Source organism: Mastigoproctus giganteus, chromosome 10, assembly GCF_048544385.1.
Source record: "Mastigoproctus giganteus isolate SK-2022 chromosome 10, ASM4854438v1, whole genome shotgun sequence".
Classification (NCBI taxonomy): domain Eukaryota; kingdom Metazoa; phylum Arthropoda; class Arachnida; order Uropygi; family Thelyphonidae; genus Mastigoproctus; species Mastigoproctus giganteus.
In genome coordinates, this window is record NC_143584.1 from 13,616,983 (window position 1) to 13,637,049 (window position 20,067).

The following is a 20,067-nucleotide window of genomic DNA, read 5'->3' on the forward strand; positions in this document are numbered from 1 at the left end:
ACGAAGGAAAAATGGCCCTTTTCAGGGCCACCATATTCTGATAAAGGGATTATCTGCACGTACGTTTCTAAATAACATTTATATTCTAATCGGTTCTTTTATTCTTACTCTCTTTGATATTTCTTAATATTTAGTAACATATTTCAATTGCAAAACAGGCAAAAAGTAGTTTTTTAAGAAGAAGCCGCGCAGTGAATATATTAAATAGATTACAAAAAATGTCGAATAGGACATTTTGAGAATGAGAATGAAATATTTGAGAAAAATAGTCGAACCATTAACTCGCGATCATCACATGCTTACTATGATTAAACATAATGGCATAAAACGCAAATTTTTATACAAAATCTTTCTCAATGAGTGATAATAAATAAAAGTATGTGGAAGTTATAATTATGGATTTCGATATAAGAAACGTTTCCCATAAATCTTCAAAATCTTTAAAATATTGATGACGTCAATCTTATTAGTATTACTGGAAAGAAAGGTTATACAGCATCAGCAAAAAACCATTCAACTATCTGTTCCCTCCATTGCATTTATTCAAAATATCCATTTACAGAACAACAGCTGGGTTTCCTCTGCAAAGGAAACCCTGCAAAAAAAAACTGCACTCAACCAGCCGTTGACTGTAGACAAACTTCCACACATCGGTTGTGCAACCATCCATCCTCAGTTCGAATTTATGATAAAATTATGTTATAATTATATCAACCGGGTAGTCTGACCAAGAGAAAGAATCCCATTATCATTGAGTTTGCTGAACCACCTCAACCAGATTTCCTAGCAGTTGTCTAATGATTTAGTTAGGTGATATTCAGCGTTTTTTACAAAACCACATGCATAAAATACACATTAAAATTAAACTCCACTCCGATATTCCAATTATCCATTTACAGAACAACAGCTGGGTTTTCTCTGCAGTCAACCACCCGTTGACTGTAGGCAAACTTCCGCACATCGGTTGTGTAACCATCCTTCCTCAGTTCGAATTTATGACAAAATTATGTTATATTTATATGGAACAGAGAAATTTCAGCATAGCTAGAGCTTTGCATGTGTTTTTGGAAACATTGGTACATGGGCTATCTTGCAACGCTGGTATACCCATGTATTCCCTGTATTTTGCAAAGGCAGTCTGCATGTAAAAGAACTGTTTTCGTAAATTGCATGGTGGAAAGTAAATTACTTTCTAACCATCTAAAAAAGTAGAAAGGCACACAGAGTTGTACGATGTAGCTACTTTAAAACCAAAGTATATGCTCGTTGTCACAAAGGGCATTTCAGATTCTTCTTTTTTACACATTTTTGTTAAAACATTATCAAATACCTTGAAACTCATTGTAAAAAGAAATGTCCTCGATATGAGGATGAATGTGGGTTGGGTAATTTATATTTTCTAATAACAGAAGTAATACAGGATGAAACGTTATGTTTCTGATGCACTCCAATTTCTACTGTGTGAATTGGATATATTTTTTGGATATTTCTAACCAATACCGTTGTAAAGGATAAAAGAAGTATTTAAAGAATAAAATGAATTTCTCGACAAAAGAAAACAAATAAAGAATTCGAAGTAGAGAATTTGTTTTCCTCTTAAATATGTTAATAGTAGAAAATGAGTCGAGGAACTAGTGCATATCGCGTCAGCAAAGGAAAAAAAAACCAAAATGTAGTTGTCCATCTCTTCTAAAATTTACCAATTCATCAGTGAATAACACAAAAGATAGTTTTCTGAATAAACATTTCACGGCCATTTTCTGTTCATAATTATAACCAAGGCATTTTTGTCTATCAAAAAAGCAAACTCATCCCTTCAAATGAACACGACATGCAGATTAATACGGATTCAACCGTTACCCAATGGGAGATCGTGGGAAACGCTTAGCACCAATTTTATCATTCGCAAACCAAGACTTGACAGATCGAGCTGAATGTATTGGAGAATATCATCATCAAGTGTGGTATTGTTTATTGGTAAACAATGGGTTGAACCTGTTCATTCAGAATATCAAGAATGAACAAACCAACATCCTCAGTGATTGTCTTTCGCCCGTACGACATGATGGTAGAATAGAAAACCTACCAATATATTGCTGCCTAAACCGTTGTTGCTATGGTCTACCTTTTTTTCTCAATTGGCACTAGAGAGAATGATGCGATTTCTTTTTGTATTTGTGAAACATAAACTTTATGCGATATAAGACAACATTCTGAATGATATTTGCTCTTAAAGTAAGAAATCTTTCCAATCATCTTATATAGGTTTTTGCTTCGTCATTTCAAATACAGCTGCTGTAGATTCTTGAAATAAATCAACAGTTTTAGGCACCTTTCCCTCTGCCAAACGTTCGCCCAAAATTTCATCCCTTTGGAATTAAAAAAATGGTGCTCATTTAGGGGTTGGTTAACTTTTTTCATTCTGAATTTTAGGAAGTTGGGCTATTATTATTAACAGAGTATTCCTCCAAAGTCCCTTTGTGTTTTCGGTCTCAAAACGCCTTTCTTTACTGAAGGATGTGAAAAATTATACAAGGGATGTAGAAATGATTTGGATTTTTTCATTGCTGACGCGATATAAACTAGCTTCCTTGAACCAGTTTCTACTATATTTAAGGGAAAATTTACTTTTTCAAACAGTAAAAATGTAATGATTATGATAATGCCCAGTTTGGTGAAAGAGAGTTAATACGTGCCCATATGATTTTACCCGAGGAAGTTTGCGTCTGGGAATGTTTTTCTTAATTTTCTCCATTATCTTTGGAGTAGATTTTCCAGTAAACGGCAAAAATATCCGCGGAAGAAATATTCCTTTTTTTATGTAATAAAACGAAAAAGGCCCCACGTTTTTAACTTTACTATTTTATAGTAAAGAAAACAAATTACTAATTACTTCTGCATATGCAATTATTTAATCTTTCTTTCAAACGTGCAAGGTAGAAAAGTGGTTTTTCTTTCGCAATATGATTTTCTACTAAATAATCGGCCAATTTTTTTGGGGCTTTAGTTCTGTCTTGAATTCCCCCCGAAATCAAAGGGGATGAGTTTCTGCTAATTCCTTGGGGAGGATAAAAACACAAATAATTTCTTGCCTTTTAATATTAATAATATGCATCAATTTAGAAAATATTATCACTGTTATTCCATTTTGAATTAACCGTCTCTATCCCTTAATCGATATGTCACTGAATTGTATATTTTTTCAGGTGGAGTGTTTAAAGCTATTATTGAAGAAAAAGCAGATATTTCTTGTTGAACAGCAGTGCAAGTTTCTTCCCCGTGGTAAGCAATATTATCTATTTCGAAAATCATAAATTTGTTATTAATAATCGCAGCTGTATCTTCTTTTTAAAAATCTTATTCTCAATTTCGTGCTTTTGTTTTCTTTTGCCTTACCCCTAAATTTTATAACTTTATAAGGGACGTTCCACTGAAAATTTAGATGGATGTGCATTATTATTTAATATTTACAACACATGGATATGTTACAAACAACTCTGTATATTTATGAATACTACACAAAGAGATAATGAGAAAACAAAATAGGAAATATTTATTATTTAACATTTACACGCTAATACTCAGCTCACAAAAACCACATTACTGACAATAATTGCAGTTTAATATTCAAATCATATAAATTATATTCAAAAGTTTTAGTATTATAAAGATCTTTTTCATCTTTGGTTTCTCGCTGCATGCGTATCAATCACATCACTTAATCATTCGGGCCTTCAATGCTGATCTTCATGCAACCCTGCAATGTCAAATTAAAAATTCATATTTTTGTTGAATGAGAATTTTACTCCCGGTCACCTCTTTGGATTGAATGCTGTGATTGCTAAAGAATCTTTCCTTAAAATTTTTGGTAGATCAAGTTTTATGAACAGTACAAAATATTTTTTCTGAGATTCTTATTTTCTCTTTTCCTCCGTCCTTTGATAAATATTTGAAATATTTTTCTGAAAGGAAATCATTAATTTCACTAAAAAATTCTTCGGCAGTTCCCCGAATTCTTTTTCATCTGCTGCACACCTTCTTGGACAAAAAAACTTGTTATCTTTCTTGGAGTGATTTTATAGTTTTGCTTCGATTGGTCCATGAAAATTCTACAGCAACTGATATTTGAAATCGCATCAAATTCTTTCAGTCCTATTTTTATGGTCCGGTTGTTGACAACAGTTAAAAACAGTCAAACCAATTTCGAAAGAGAATTAAACAACAGTGCTAAAAATAATTTTTAATTTTGCTTCCAGTTATTTACCCATCCTGCTCTCTTTCGACCACTTTACCAATGCATCCACTTGATTTCTCATGTTACTGAATTCATCTTCTTCTCTAAAATAATTTTTTAATTCTGAAAAGCTATGAATTTATCACAGATATATCATCCCATTTGCACTATAGCAATTAAGGTGTATCAGGAACACAACGTTGTGTATATTATTGCAGGTGTTATTTGAATTCATAACTTACCCAAACGCCTTCCTTCCTCATATCGAGAACTTCGTACAAAGCCTAGAAAATATTTAATAATGTTTTTAGAAGCAAGTGCACAAAGATTTTGAAATAACCTTTGGCAATTATAAATTTAGGGAAGAGAAGAAATTATCAAATATCCCAGATTAATTTTCAGATAACCGTTGACAGGTTAATAAATGGGAGAGTTTGGAAATCAGGAATAGACTATGCATATTATCGGAAATTACAAGGAAAAATTTAAATATTTTCAATGAAACCTTTCTTCAGAAAGCATAACTCCAGTTCATAATACCATTATTAAATCTTGTATCTGAGGTAGGATTATTTAAAACCGGATTAAAACAAAATCAGAACTCCCAGCTGAGGATTATAACTTGTAAGAATAGTCTTGAACTCAGTGGAAAATTTTCTTAACTGCTTTATATTTGGTTATAGATATGTTACCCAAACATCCATTAGAACTTACTCAAAATTTCTAAAAGAATTACCTAATTACTCTATCCACGTGCACCTTTTTTACCTATAAACCTTTTTCTGTTGAGACTTTTCTTTATTGAATTTTAAAATAAGGACTTTTTGATTGTTTCTTTCTTAATATCTTAAGGATCAATTTCATTTTAGTTGGAGACTATTTAGAATAGTCTCGAACGCTGTGGTCAACATTTTTTGCTTATATATATATTTTTTCAGGCTTAAATGCATTAATCCTGTTCATAGTACGAATACCATATATGGTCATCAAATAAGAAAGATTCAATGATTGCCTTAAAATTCAGAATGGAAATCAGCAAGCACCAGATTTCGAAGACAGTTTAGAGTGGCTTTCTTATAAATAGCCAGAGCACTGTCCACCTTCACTTCTTTTACAGAATTTCTGCTGTATTGAAATTATCATGGCTCGTATTAAATTCACCTGTATTAGACCTAAAGGAGGAGACGTCCAAGAAAGAAGACACAAAAAACTATTAGCCACAACTGTTCCAAAATGTGCTCCTCTTCGTTTCAGACCAAGTGCTGGTTCACTTCGGCTAATTCGACAGTAACCGAAATCCAGAATTGAAAAATTCCAATGTATTGTTTATCACTTACCAGAGATTTGAAGTTTATTCGTCTTTTCCAAAAAAACTTCTAAACATTCCACCCATGCAAGGGTGAAGCCTGAAGATATCCAGCTGGCGAGACGTATTCGCGGAGACCATGTTTAAACGCAACGCAGATACCTGCATTCAAATAAACGGCCCTTTTTTGGACCACAAATTCACAATAGAGGGATTCCTTAAAAGTGCACGTCTTTTTATCATTAACCAAATTCCTTAAAACCTAAAATTCCATTATTATTAATCATTTATTCTTTTCGACTTACTTTCTTTGAATTAACTTCTATTCCGTTTAAAAAATTAATTTAAAAAATCGGACACCCTGAAATTGAAATAAGCAAAACTTTTTAAGTAGTAAAATCTTAAAACGACATATATGGAGGAATGACGATGTTCCTGTAGATTTAAAATGATTTCTTTTTCAATTGGTTTTGCAGGATTACCAAAAACAATATTTTAAAAGAATGAAGATATTTGTAATTTTTGAAGAATAGTAAAATATTTCATCTTAATTAAAGAATAATGGTTGTATAATATAACACATTATCAAATGTATTTTACAACCATTAAAATAACACAAACCTGTTAGATTAAGGTGGGATAATGATTATATATAATACATGATCAAAACCGTTTTTGAATTTATAATCCATATCAGGTGAAACGTATTTCATAAGATGGTAATATGTAAGTCGCACTTACATAAAAAGCCTGAAATTCAGGCTTTTTTTCAGTCAAACAAAAAATAATCCTCAAAATGAACGCACAGATTCATCCGCATAGTATTCAGTTACCCACGGGGAAAATATTTGTATGTTCATGTCACATATATCTTCAAAAAAGTTAGAAGATAAAATTAACATAAAAATAAGGCAACTTACAGAACAAAATAATTTTTCAGAATAAAATAAAAATTATTTATTTTCAGAATTAAAAATATAATGTAACGGTCACAGAGAATAATTATCCAATGTCTAACAAATATCACATGAAAAATCTCGTTGTAGAGTACTGTCACAAACATATAATCCAGTTTACATAATGTGCAACAAGCTTGTATGATGTCATGCGGTACTCCCTGGAGTCCCGACTGGCTACAGTAGTATTGACCAATCAGCACTCACAACGTTTAATCTTGCCATCAAGCTTTGGAAGAGGTGACTTGTTTATCGCTTATAAATAGATCTGAATTTGCTACCTTCATTCACTTTGGTTTTAGAAGTTCCAGGACTGTTACATCGTTATGGCTCGTACTAAGGAAACCGCACGTATGTCCACAGGAGGAAAGGCCCCGAGGAAGCATATAGCGACGAAAGCGGCTCGCAAGAGTGCCCCTACTACAGCTGGAGTAAAGAAACCCCATTGTTACAGACCAGGGCCCGTTACTCTTCGAGAAATTCATCGTTACCAGAAATCAACGGATCTTCTAATCAGTAAGGTTGAATTTCAGCGCCTCGTTCGTGAGGTAGCCCAGCAATACAAAACTGATCTTCGCTTCCAGTGTGCTGCCATCGATGCCCTACAAGAAGCCAGTGAAGCTTACTTAGTGGGGTTGTTCGAAGACACCAACTTGTGTGCAATCCATGGTAAGAGGGTAACCATCACGCCTAAAGATATTCATCTGGCTAGACGGATTCGAGGAGAACGTGCTTAAACGAAGGAAAAATGGCCCTTTTCAGGACCACCATATTCTGATAAAGGGATTATCTGAACGTACGTTTCTAAATAACATTTATATTTTAATCGGTTCTTTTATTTTTACTCTCTTTGATATTTCTTAATATTTAATAACACATTTCAATTGCAAAAAAGGCAAAAACTAGTTTTTTAAGACGAAACCGCGCAGTGAATATATTAAATAGATTACAAAAAATGTCGAATAGGAGATTTTGAGAATGAGAATGAAATATTTGACAAACATTGTCGAAACCAGTCTGTATAAACTCGCGATCATCACATGCTTACTATAATTAAACATAATGGTATAAAACGCAAATTTCTATACAAAATCTTTAATAAATAAAAGTATGTGGAAGTGATAATTATGGATTTCGATATAAGAAACTTTTCCCATAAATCTTCAAAACCTTTAAAATATTTATGACGTCGATCTTATTAGTATTACTGGAAAGAAAGATTATACAGCATCAGCAAAAAAACAATTCAACTATCTGTTCCCTCTATTGCATTTATTAAAAATATCCGTTTACAGAACAACAGCTGTGTTTTCTCTGCACTCAACCAGCCGTTGACTGTAGACAAACTTCCACACATCGGTTCTGCAACCATCCTTCCTCAGTTCGAATTTATGACAAAATTATGTTATAATTATATCAACCGGGGAGTCTGACCAAGAGAAAGAATCCCATTATCATTGAGTTTGCTGAAACACCTCAACCAGATTTTCTAGCAGTTGTCGATTGATTTAGTTAGGTGATATTCAGCGTTTTTCACAAAACCACATTCATAAAATACACATTGAAATTAAATTCCACTCCGAAAAGATAGAAACGAAAAACGATAAACCTTTTCAATGTATTTTATTCCCAAAATGAGAGAGTGCAGAGCATAGCAAGCTCATCAGACACACCGAACTGAGCATCGGGGAAAATTGTTTTCTTTTTTTTAAGACATGACAGTTTCTTTTCTCTCACTGACAATTTTTATGTTCAGAAAAGTTGCATCGTTTCTATAGAGAATTACATACAAATGCCATGGTTCCACGCACCGATTGAGCAAATGTCGGCAAGATTTCAGATTTTTTCATGTTAAAATGGAAAAGAGAAATAATCTGTTGTGTTATAATTCTTTGAGTATGGAAATGTGTGTGAAGTTTAATGTTTTGAATGTAGGAAAGAAGTGGCTACACAGGAAGAAAATTTGAAAATTTTTCTAATTATATATTCCAAGTTTACCAAAAATTTCAAAGAATCATCGGATGTAAAAATTTGAACTTGAAGTGTTCCTTGTTTTATCCGTGTTTTCATTATGTTGCAAGCAGTAGATGGGTACCTAGGAAATCTCCTGGTAAAGTTGGAAAGAGTCATTTCCATTGAGAGATTAAAAGTTCATCATCCTCTGTTTCTTTCACCATATATGGAACCGAGAAGTTTCACCATAGCTAGAGCTTTGTATTTGTTTCTGGAAACATTAGTACATGGGCTACCTTGCAACGCTCTTATTCCATGTATTTTGCAAGGGCAATCTGCTTGTAAAAGAACTGTTTTCGTGAATTGCGTGGTTGAAACTAAATTCCTTTCTAATCATCTAAAAAAGTAGAAAGGTACAGAGAGTTGTACGTTGTAGCTACTTTAAAAACAAAATATATGCTCGTTGTCACAAAGGGCATTTCGAATTCTTCTTTTTTACACGTGGTTGTTAAAACATTATCAAATACCTTGAAACTCCTTGTAAAAAGAAATGTCTTCGATATGAGGATGAAAGCGGGTTGGGTAATTTATAAATTCTAATAACAGAAGTAACACAGGATAAAACGTTATGTTTGTGATGCACTGCAATTGCTACTGTGTGAATTGGATATATTTCTAGGATAATTGATAGATATACGGATTAGTATTCTAAAGGATAAAATGAATTCCTGGACAAAAGAAAACAAATAAAAAATTCGAAGTAGAGAATTTGTTTTCCTCTTAAATATGTTAATAGCAGAAAATGAGTCGGGGAACTAGTTCATATCGCGTCAGCAAAGGAAAAAAATCCAAAATGTAGTTGTCCATCTCTTCTACAATTTACCAATCCTTCAGTGAATAACAGAAAAGTTAGTTTTCTGAATAAACATTTCACCGCCATTTTCTGTTCATAATTATAACCAAAGCATATTTGTCTATGAAAAAAGCAAACTCATCCCCTCAAATGAACACGACATTCAGATTAATACGGATTCAATCGTTACCAACAGGGAGATCATGGGAAACGCTTAGCTCCAATTTTATCATTCGCAAACCAAGACTTGACAGATCGAGCTGAGTGTATTGGAGAATATCATCATCAAGTGTGGTATTGTTTATTGGTAAACAATGGGTTAAACCTGTTCATTCAGAATATCAAGAATGAACAAACCAACATCCTCAGTGACTGTCTTTCTCCCGGACGACATGATGGTAGAATAGAAAACCTACCAATATATTGCTGCCTAAACCGTTGTTGCTATGGTCTACCTTTTTTTCTCAATTGGCACTAGAGAGAATGATGCGATTTCTTTTTGTATTTGTGAAACATAAACTTTATGCAATATAAGACAACATTCTGAATGATATTTGCTCTTAAAGTAAGAAATCTTTCCAATCATCTTATATAGGTTTTTGCTTCGTCATTTCAAATACAGCTGCTGTAGATTCTTGAAATAAATCAACAGTTTTAGGCACAAACGTTTCCTCTGCCAAACGTTCGCCCAAAATTTCATCCCTTTGGAATTAAAAAAGGGATGTAGAAATGATTTGGATTTTTTCATTGCTGACGCGATATAAACTAGCTTCCTTGAACCAGTTTCTACTTTATTTCAGGGAAAATTTACTTTTTCAAACAGTAAAAATTTAATGATTATGATAATGCCCATTTTGGTGAAAGAGAGTTAATATGTGCTCATATGATTTTACCAGATTTCGAAGACAGTTTAGAGTGGGTTTCTTATAAATAGCCAGAGAACTGTCCACCTTCACTTCTTTTCCAGAATTTCTGTTGTATTGAAATTATCATGGCTCGTATTAAACGCACCTCTATTAGACCTAAAGAAGGAGACGTCCAAGAAAGAAGACCCGAAAAACTATTAGCCACAACTGTTCCAAAAAGCGCTCCTCATCGTTTCAGAACAAGTGCTGCTGCACTTCGGCTAATTCGACAGTATCCTACATCCAGAATTGAAACTTTCCAGGGTATTGTTTATCACTTACCAGAATGTTGAAGTTTATTCGTCTTTTCCAAAAAACTTCTAAGCATTCCACCCGTGCAAGGGTCAAGCCTGAAGCTATCCAGTTGGTGAGACGTATTCGCGGAGACCATGTTTAAACGCAACGAAGATACCTGCATTAAAATAAACGGCCCTTTTTAGGGCCATAAATTCACGATAGAGGGATTCTTTAAATGTGCACGTATTTGTATCATTAATCAAATTCCTTAACACCTAAAATTCCATTATTATTAATCATTTATTCTTTTCGATTTACTTTCTTTGAATTATCTTCTATTCCGTTTAAAAAACTAATTCAAAAATCGGACACCCTAAAATTAAAATAAGCAACAATTTTTAAGTAGTAAAATCTTAAAACGACATATATGGAGGAATGACGATGTTCCTGTAGATTTAAAATGATTTCTTTTTCAATTCGTCTTGCAGGATTATCAAAAACAATATTTTTAAACAAAGAAAATATTTCTAATTTTTGAAGAATAGTAAAATATTTCATTTTAATTAAAGGATAATAGTTGTATAACATAATACATTATCAAATGTATTTTACAACCATTAAAATAACACAAACCTGTTATATTAAGATGGGCTAACGGTTATATAATACATAATGAAAACCGTTTTTCAATTTATATTCCATATCGGGTGAAACGTATTTCAAAAGATGGTAATATGTAAGTCGCACTTTAAATTGGCATTATAAAATATATTAAAATTCAGGCTTTTTTTCAGTCAAACAAAAAATAAACCTCAAAATGAACGCACAGATTGATCCGCATAGTATTCAGTTAACCACAGGGAAAATATTTGTATGTTCATGTCACATATATCTTCCCAAAAGTTAGAAGATAAAATTAACATAAAAATCAGGTAACTTGCAAAACAAAATAATTTTTCAGAATAAAATAAAAACTATTTATTTTCAGAAAAAAAATATAATGTTATGGTCATAGAGGATAATTATCCAATGTTTAACAAATATCACATGAAACCTCTCCTTTTAGAATATTGTCACAAACATATAATCCAGTTTACATAATGTGCAACAAGCTTGTATGATGTCATGCGGTACTCCCTGGAGTCCCGACTGGCTACACTAGTATTGACCAATCAGCACTCACGGCGTTTAATCTTCCAATCAAGCTTTGGAAGAGTTGACTTGTTTATTGCTTATAAATAGATCTGAATTTGCTACCTTCAATTCACTTTGGTTTTAGAAGTTCCAGGACTGTTACATCGTTATGGCTCGTACTAAGCAAACCGCACGTATGTCCACAGGAGGAAAGGCCCCAAGGAAGGAGATAGCGACGAAAGCTGCTGGCAAGAGTGCCCCTACTACAGATGGAGTGAAGAAACCCCATCGTTACCGCCCAGGGCCCGTTACTCGTCTAGAAATTCTTCGTTACCAGAAATCAACGGATCTTCTAATTAAAAAGGTTCAATTTCAGCGCCTCGTTTGTGAAATTGCCCAGCAATACAAACCTGATCTTCGCTTCCACTGTGCTGCCATCGATGCCCTACAAGAAGCCAGCGAAGCTTACTTAGTGGGGTTGTTCGAAGACACCAACTTGTGTGCAATCCATGGCAAGAGGGTAACCATCACGCCTAAAGATATTCATCTGGCTAGACGGATTCGAGGAGAACGTGCTTAAACCAAGAAAAAATGGCCCTTTTCAGGGCCACCATATTCTGATAAAGGGATTATCTGAACGTACGTTTCTATTTAACATTTATATTTTAATCGGTTCTTTTATTCCTACTCTCTTTGATATTTCTTAAAATTTAATAACATATTTCAATTGCAAAACAGACAAAAAGTAGTTTTTTAAGAAGAAACGACGCAGTGAATATATTGAATAGATTAGAAAAATTGTTAAATAGGATATTTTGAGAATGAGAATGAAATATTTGACAAAAATATTCGAAACCAGTCTGTATAAACTCTCGATCATCTCAGGGTAACTACAATTAAACATAATGGTATAAAACGCAAATTTTTATACAAAATATTTCTTAATGAGTGTTAATAAATAAAAGAATGTGGAAGTTATAATTATGGATTTCGATATAAGAAACCTTTCCCATAAATCTTCAAAATCTTTAAAATATTGATGACGTCAATCTTATTAATATTACTGCAAAGAAAGATTATACAGCATCAGTTTCAACTACCCGTTCCCTCCATTGCATTTATTCCAATTATCCATTTACAGAATAACAGCTGGGTTTTCCCTGCAGTCAACCAGCCGTTGACTATAGGCAAACTTCCACACCTCGATTGTGCAACCATCCTTCCTCAGTTTGAATTTATGACAAACTTGTTATTTTTATGTCAACCGGACAGTCTGACCAAGAGAAAGAATCCCATAATCATTGAGTTTGCTGAAACCCTTCAACCAGATCTCCTAGCAGTTGTCTAATGATTTAGTTAGGTGATATTAAGCGTTTTTCACAAAAACACATGCATACAATGCACATTAAAATTAAACTCCACTCCGAAAAGATAGAAACGAACATTAAAATTAAACTCCACTCCGAAAAGATAGAAACGAAAAAAGATAAACCTTTTCAATGTATTTTATTCCCAATATGAGAGAGTGAACAGAATGGCAAGTTCATCGGACACACCGAACTGAGTATCGCGGAAAATTGTTTTCTTTTTTTCAAGAAATGACAGTTTCTTTTCCCTCACTGACAATTTTTATGTTCAGAAACGTTGCATCTTTTCTATAGAGAATTACATACACATGTCATGGTTCCACGCTCCGATTCAGCAAACGTCTGCAAGATTTCAGATATTTTCATGTTAAAATGGAAAAGAGAAGTACTCTATTGTCTTATAAATCTTTGAGTATGAAAATGTGTGTGAAGTTTAATGTTCTCAATGAACAAAGAAAGTTGGTACCCATGTGGAAATTTGAAAATTTTTCTAATTATATTCTCCAAGTTTACCAAAAAATGTGAAAAGTTCATCGGATGTAAAAATTTTAACTTGAATTGTTTTCCGTTTTATCCGTAGGGTTTCATTATGTTGCAAGCAGTAGATGGGCACCGAGGAAATCTCCTGGTGAAGGTGGAAAGTGTCATTTTCATGGAGAGACTAAAAGTTCATCATCCTTTATTTCTTTCACCATATACGGATCAGACACGTTTCACCATAGCTAGAGCTTTGTATGTGTTTCTGGAAACATTAGTACATAAGCTAACTTGCAACGCTGATATACTCATGTATTTTTCAAAGGCAGACTTCATTTAAAACAACTGTTTTCGTAAATTCCATGGTGGAAACTAAATTACTTTCTAACCATCTAAAAAAGTAGAAAGACACACAAAGGGGTACGCACGATGTAGCTACTTTAAAACCAAAATATATGCTCGTTGTCACAAAGGGCATATCAAATTCTTCTTTTTTACACATGTTTGTTGAAACATTATCAAATACCTTCAAACTCATTGTAAAAAGAAATGTCTTCGATATGAGGATGAAAGTGGGTTGAGTAATTTATAAATTCTAATAACAGAGGTAATACAGGATGAAACGTTATATTTCTGATGCACTCCAATTGCTACTGTGTGCATTGGATATATTTCTAGGATAATTCATAGAAATACGGATTTAAAGGATAAAACAAGTATTCTAAAAGATAAAATGAATTTCTGGACAAAAGAAAACAAAGAAAGAATTCGAAGTAAAGAATTTGTTTTCGTGTTAAATATGTTAATCGCAGAAAATGAGTCAAGGAACGAGTTCATATCGCGTCAGCAAAGGAAAAAAACCAAAATGTAGTTGTCCATCGCTTATAAATGACACAAAGGTTAGTTTTCTGAATAAACATTTCACGGGCATTTTCTGTTCATAATTATAGCACAGGTATTTTTGTCAATAGAAAAAGTGCACCAACCCCTCAAATGAACACGACAAGCAAATTAATACGGATCCAATTGTTACTGGAAGATCATGGGAAACGCTTAGCTCCAATTTTATCATTCGTAAACCAAGATTTGACACAACTAGCTGAGTGTATTGGAGAATTATCATCATGAAGTGTGGTAATGTTTATTGGAAAACAGTGGATTGAACCTGTTCATTCAGAATATCACGAATGAACAAACCAACATCCTCAGTGGCTGTATTTCGGCAGGATAGAAAGGATAGAAAGACTACCAATATATTGCTGCCTAAGTCGTTGTTGCTACGGTCTTCCTTTTTTCTCAATTGGCACAAGAGAGGATAGTGCGATTTCTTTTGGTGTTTCAGAAACATGAACTTGGTGCGATGTAAGACAAAATTCTCAATGATATTTGCTCATAAAGTTAGAAATCTTTCCAATCATCTTATATAGGTTTTTGCTTCGTCATTTCAAATACAGCTGCTCTACATTCATCAAATTCCTCAACAGTTTTATGCACGTTTCCCTCTGCCAAACGTTCGCCCAAAATTTGATCCCTTTGGAATTAAGAAAATGGTGCTCATTTTAGGGATTCGTTTACGTTTCTCTTTCTGAATTTCAGGAAGTTGGGCTGTTATTATTAACAGAGCATTCCCCCGACGTCCCTTTCTGTTTTCGGTCTCAAAACGCCTTTCTTTACTGGAGGATGTGAAAAATTATAGAAGGGATGTAGAAATGTTTTGGATTTTTTTCATTGCTGACGCGATATAAAGTAGCTGCCTTGATTCAGTGCTGCTGCTATGCATGCTGCTACAGTCTATTTATGCAAATTAATATTATATCATAGAATGCAAATTTAATTGACGGCTAATTAAAACTGAGAAAAATAAAGCAACATTCGAGAGACTTTGGAGAAGTGAATGAGCAGTTTGTGATTTTTTCTTTAACATAACAATTTTAAGCAAAAAAACCGCATCCTTTGTCCCTTTAAAAGTTGTCTAATATTTCATTAAATTATTAGGAACTACCTACTTCTGAAGCATCAGATCGATGTTTGATTACCTACAATCAATAAGAATATAAAGGAAAGGATTTCAGATTGAAATCTCTTAGGGACTTCAGAGGTGTGCTCTCTTAATAATTCTAGCAAACCCCGCCTGAAATTCAGGCTTTTGTCAATCAAAAAAGCAATCTGGTAGGTAAAATGAACACCAAAAATATGTTGACCAATACGTTTATAGTCGTTAAGCACGAGGAAAATCTCTATATCTTCCCATTAAATATAACTTTCTACAGCAAGAAAGTTATAATGTAAAGAATAATTTTTAGAAAAATGAATAAATTCCCAGAATAAATATAATAACAATTTTATTGTAATAGAATTCAAAATATAATTTTTCTGTCATACACAGTAACTCCATAAGTTGAGAATGTTGTGATTGATAAAAATAAGATTAATTATGCACTGGATAAACTGTCTGGGAACCTGGACGAGGCCAATTATGACGTCACTTTGAGAACTCTCATTCTAGACTACTTTAAGAGCTTGTAAACGAAGATTAGATATTACAATAAGAGTAGCTGACTGCAGGCAATCAGCATTCACCACGTTTAACCAATTCACCAAGTTTGGAAGGAAGTTTACTCTTCGCCGCCTATAAAAGCATTGCATTTTGCCATCCTCAATTCACTTGCTTTCCATAAGTTCTATGAGAGTTTCTACCGCTATGGCTGAATTAAGCAAACTGCTCACAAATCTACAGTAGGAGAGTCACCGAGGAAGGAAATAGCCGCAAAAGCTGCTCGCAAGAGTGCCCTTTTGTGGGTGGAGTGAAGAAGCCCCATTGTTACAGGCCAGGGACTGTTGCCCTTCAAGAAATTCGTCGTTACCAGAAGTCAACGGACCTTCTAATCAGAAAGGTTCCATTTCAGGGTCTCCGTGAGATAACCAAGGAATACAAAACTGATCTTCGCTTCCAGAGAGCTGCCATAGGTGCCCTACAAGAAGCCAGCGAAGCTTACTTAGTGCGGTTCTTCGAGGTCACCAGCTTATGTGCAATCCATGCCAAGAGGGTAACCATCATGACTAAAGATATGCATACAGTTTATCCAGTGCACAAACTTCGAACATAATATTATTACCTCAAAATCCAAACCTCACAATACATCTATAGTGGTTGGGCGACTGATGGCTTACAAGAAATATTGTATGTCTCTCCCTTTATTTACCTATTTTTCCCACAAGAGTTTAAATCGGACTTATAATTTTCCCAAATTACTCCTTTTCTCTTGGTCACAGGCATTCCCAATTGTTGTATTTTTGTTCTGCCGGAGGCAAGCTCTTGTTTCACTCTAACGTTTAGCGCCCATGTGCTTGGGGCATGCATTTATTCCCACAAATTCGTAAATGTATGGTTCCAACCTTCAGTTTGGTTATTTGTACCATGTTCGTTTTGTAGTGTTGTTAGCAGTTCAGTCCATTCCTTCGGTGAAAAAGATAGGGGCAATCCTTCGTCACCGAATAATCCCATTATTGCTGCAAACTCTTCTTTAAACGCCAGAAACGCATATACGGGCAAAACAATTTAAGACTTCTTCAGCTCCAAATTTTCTTTTAAGTATGCGATACCCGTGAATGTACCTTCAGCATGTATGACGGCGAATCCGTTGATCATTCCACAGAATTCCGAAAAGTACTCATCAGATTCGAGAGTATCCAAAATCCAGAATTGAAAACTTCCAGGGAATTGTTTATCACTTAAGTTTCTTCGTCTTTTCCAAAAAACACCTGAGCATTCCAACCGTGCAAGGATCAAGCCTGAATTGTGAATTAGCATAATTCACAATTTAGAAAGAAAAGAAAATTCATTCTCAGCTGAAAATTTAAGAGACATTCTCTGTTAAAATGACAAATATTGAGGAAAGACGATGTTCCTGTACATTTAAAATGATTTCATTTTCATTTTGTCACACAGGATTATAACAAACAACACTCTCTTTAAAGAATGAAATTATTTGTAATTTTGGAAAAACACTAAAATACTTCATCTTAATTAAAGGATAATAGTTGTATAATATAATACATTATCAAATGTATTTCCCAACCATTAAAATAGCACAAACCTGTTATATTAAGATGGGATAATGGTTATATTATACATCACCAAAACTGTTTTTGAGTCAACGGATCTTCTAATCAGAAAGGTTCCATTTGAACCCCTGGTTCGTGAGATTGCCCAGCAATACAAAACTGATCTTCGCTTCCAGAGTGCTGCCATCGGTGCTCTGCAAGAAGCCAGCGAAGCTTACTTAGTGGGGTTGTTCGAAGACACCAATTTCTGTGCAGTCCATGGCAAGAGGGTAACCATCATGACTAAAGATATGAAGCTAACTAGAGCATTCGAAGAGAACGTGCTTAAATGAAAACAAAAATGATCCTTTTCAGGGCCACCATTTCGTGATAATGGGATTACCTAAATAACATTTCTACATTTGTTTTCTAATCCGTTCTTTCATTCTTACTCTCTTGGATCATACCATTGATATTTCTTAATAGTTAATAATATAATTCAATTGCAAAGAAACCAAAAACTAGTTTTTAATGATGAAACCGTGCACTCAATATATTAAATACATTGCAAAAAATGTCATACATGACATTTTGAGAGAAAGAATGAAATATTTGTCAAAACCAGTCTGTATAAACTCCCGATCATCACATGCTTACTGTAGCTAAACATAATGGTATGAAACGCGAATTTTTATATAAAATCTTTCTTAATGATTGATAATAAATAAAGGTATGTGGAATTTATAATTATGAATTTTGAAATAAGAAAACTTTCCCATAAATCTTCAAAACATTTGCAACAATAATGACGTCAATCTTATCAGTATTTCTGGAAAGAAAGATTATACAGCATCAGCAAAAAAAAAAAAAAAAAATCATTTCACGTATCCGTTCCTTCAATTGCATTTATTCCAAATATCCATTTCCACAACAACAGATGGGTTTGCTGTGCAGTCAACCACCCGTTGACTGTAGGCAAACTTCCGCACATCGGTTGTTCAATCATCCTCCCTCAGTTTTAATTTAGGACAAACTTATGTTATATTTATGTCAAACGCGCAGTCTGACCAAGAGGAAGAATCCCTTAATCACTCAGTTTGCTGAAACACCTCAATCAGATCTCCTAGCAGTTGTCTAATGATTTCGTTCGATGACATTCAGCGTTTTTCACAAAAGCACATGCATACAATCCACATTAGAATTAAATTCGACTCCGAACAGATAGAAACGAACAAAGACAAACCTTTTCAATGTATTTTATTTCCAAAACGAGAGATTGCAGAGGATAGAAAGCTCATCGCACACACCGAACTGAGCATCGGGAAAATTGTTTTCTTTTTTTCAAGAGATCACAGTTTCTTTTCTCTCACTGACAATTTTTATGTTCAAAAATTTGCATCGTTTCTTAGAGAATTACATACACACGTCACGGTTCCACGCTCCCATTCAGCAAACGTCTGCAGGATTTCAGATTTTTTCATGAAGTATTTGAACTTGAAGTGTTTTCTGTTTTATCCGCAGGTTTTCATTATGTTGCAAGCAGTAGATGTTCAGTTCGTGTATGGGCACCGAGGAAATCTCCTGGTGAAGATGGAAAGTGTCATTTGCACGGAGAGACTAAAAGTTCATCATCCCCTATTTCTCTCACCTTATACAGAACAGAGAATTTCCAATAAAACTAGAGCTTTGTATGTATTTTTTTAAACGTTAGTAAAAGGAATATCTTGCAACGCTGGTATACCCATGGATTATGTTTCTTGCAAAGGCACTTTAGCAGGTAAAAGAACTGTTTTCGTAAATTGCGTTGGGGAAATTGAATTCCTTTCCAATCATCTAAAAAAGTAGGAAGGCACACAGAGTTGTACCATGTAGCTGCATTCAAACCCACTGGTGGCTCGTTGTCACAAAGGGCATTTCAAATTCTTCTTTTAAACATTATCAAATACCGTGAAACACATTGTAAAAAGAATGTCCTCGATATGAGGATGAAAGTGGGTTGGGTAATTTATAAATTCTAATAACAGAAATAATACAGGATGAAACGTTATGTTTATGATGCACTTCAATTGATACTGTGTGAATTGGATATATTTTTAGGATAATTCAGAGATATACGGATTTAACGGATAAAAAAAGTATTTCAAATGATAAAATGAATTGCTCCACAAAATAAAACAAATAAAGAATTCGAAGTAAAGAATTTGTTTTCCTCTTAACTTGCAGAATAAAATAAATAATTTTATTATCAGAATTAAAAATATATTCCTATGGTATAATAGGATTGTATAAAATTGTAAATATTTTTAATAATATATAACTATTGTATAAAAATATAATCCATTGAGAGTAATGTTTAACAAATATGACACGTATTGCGAAAACTCTCGCTCAAACGTGTAGGGTGCCACGTGGAAAACGTTGGTTCTAGAGTACTTACTGGACTGTTGATTGGTTAATGGACTGCAGAACTATTAGCCAATCACCACTCAATCTTCCCACCAGGCTTTGGAAGAGTTCACTTGTTTATCGCGTATAAATAGATCTGAATTTACTATCTTCAGTTCACTTGGTTTTCAGCAGTTGCAGGACTATTCCATCGCT

At 33.9% G+C, this 20,067-nt stretch overlaps 2 protein-coding genes across 2 annotated transcripts; both read left to right on the forward strand.

Moving 5' to 3' along the window:
• Positions 1 to 6,822: 6,822 nt before the first annotated feature.
• On the forward strand, positions 6,823 to 7,233 carry LOC150078742 (histone H3.3 type 1-like). The gene has a single exon (XM_090383650.1). It carries the CDS (start codon positions 6,823 to 6,825, stop codon positions 7,231 to 7,233), a length of 411 nt encoding a protein of 136 aa, XP_090239776.1.
• Positions 7,234 to 11,747: 4,514 nt separating this feature from the next.
• On the forward strand, positions 11,748 to 12,158 carry LOC150078743 (histone H3.3 type 1-like). Its single transcript, XM_090383497.1, has one exon. It carries the CDS (start codon positions 11,748 to 11,750, stop codon positions 12,156 to 12,158), a length of 411 nt encoding a protein of 136 aa, XP_090239623.1.
• The last annotated feature ends 7,909 nt before the right edge of the window (positions 12,159 to 20,067 follow it).

What these genes read in the sequence shown, in the direction of transcription:
- LOC150078743 (XM_090383497.1), top strand. Translation starts at nt 11,748, where the DNA reads ATGGCTCGTACTAAGCAAACCGCACGTATGTCCACAGGAGGAAAGGCC.
- LOC150078742 (XM_090383650.1), top strand. Translation starts at nt 6,823, where the DNA reads ATGGCTCGTACTAAGGAAACCGCACGTATGTCCACAGGAGGAAAGGCC.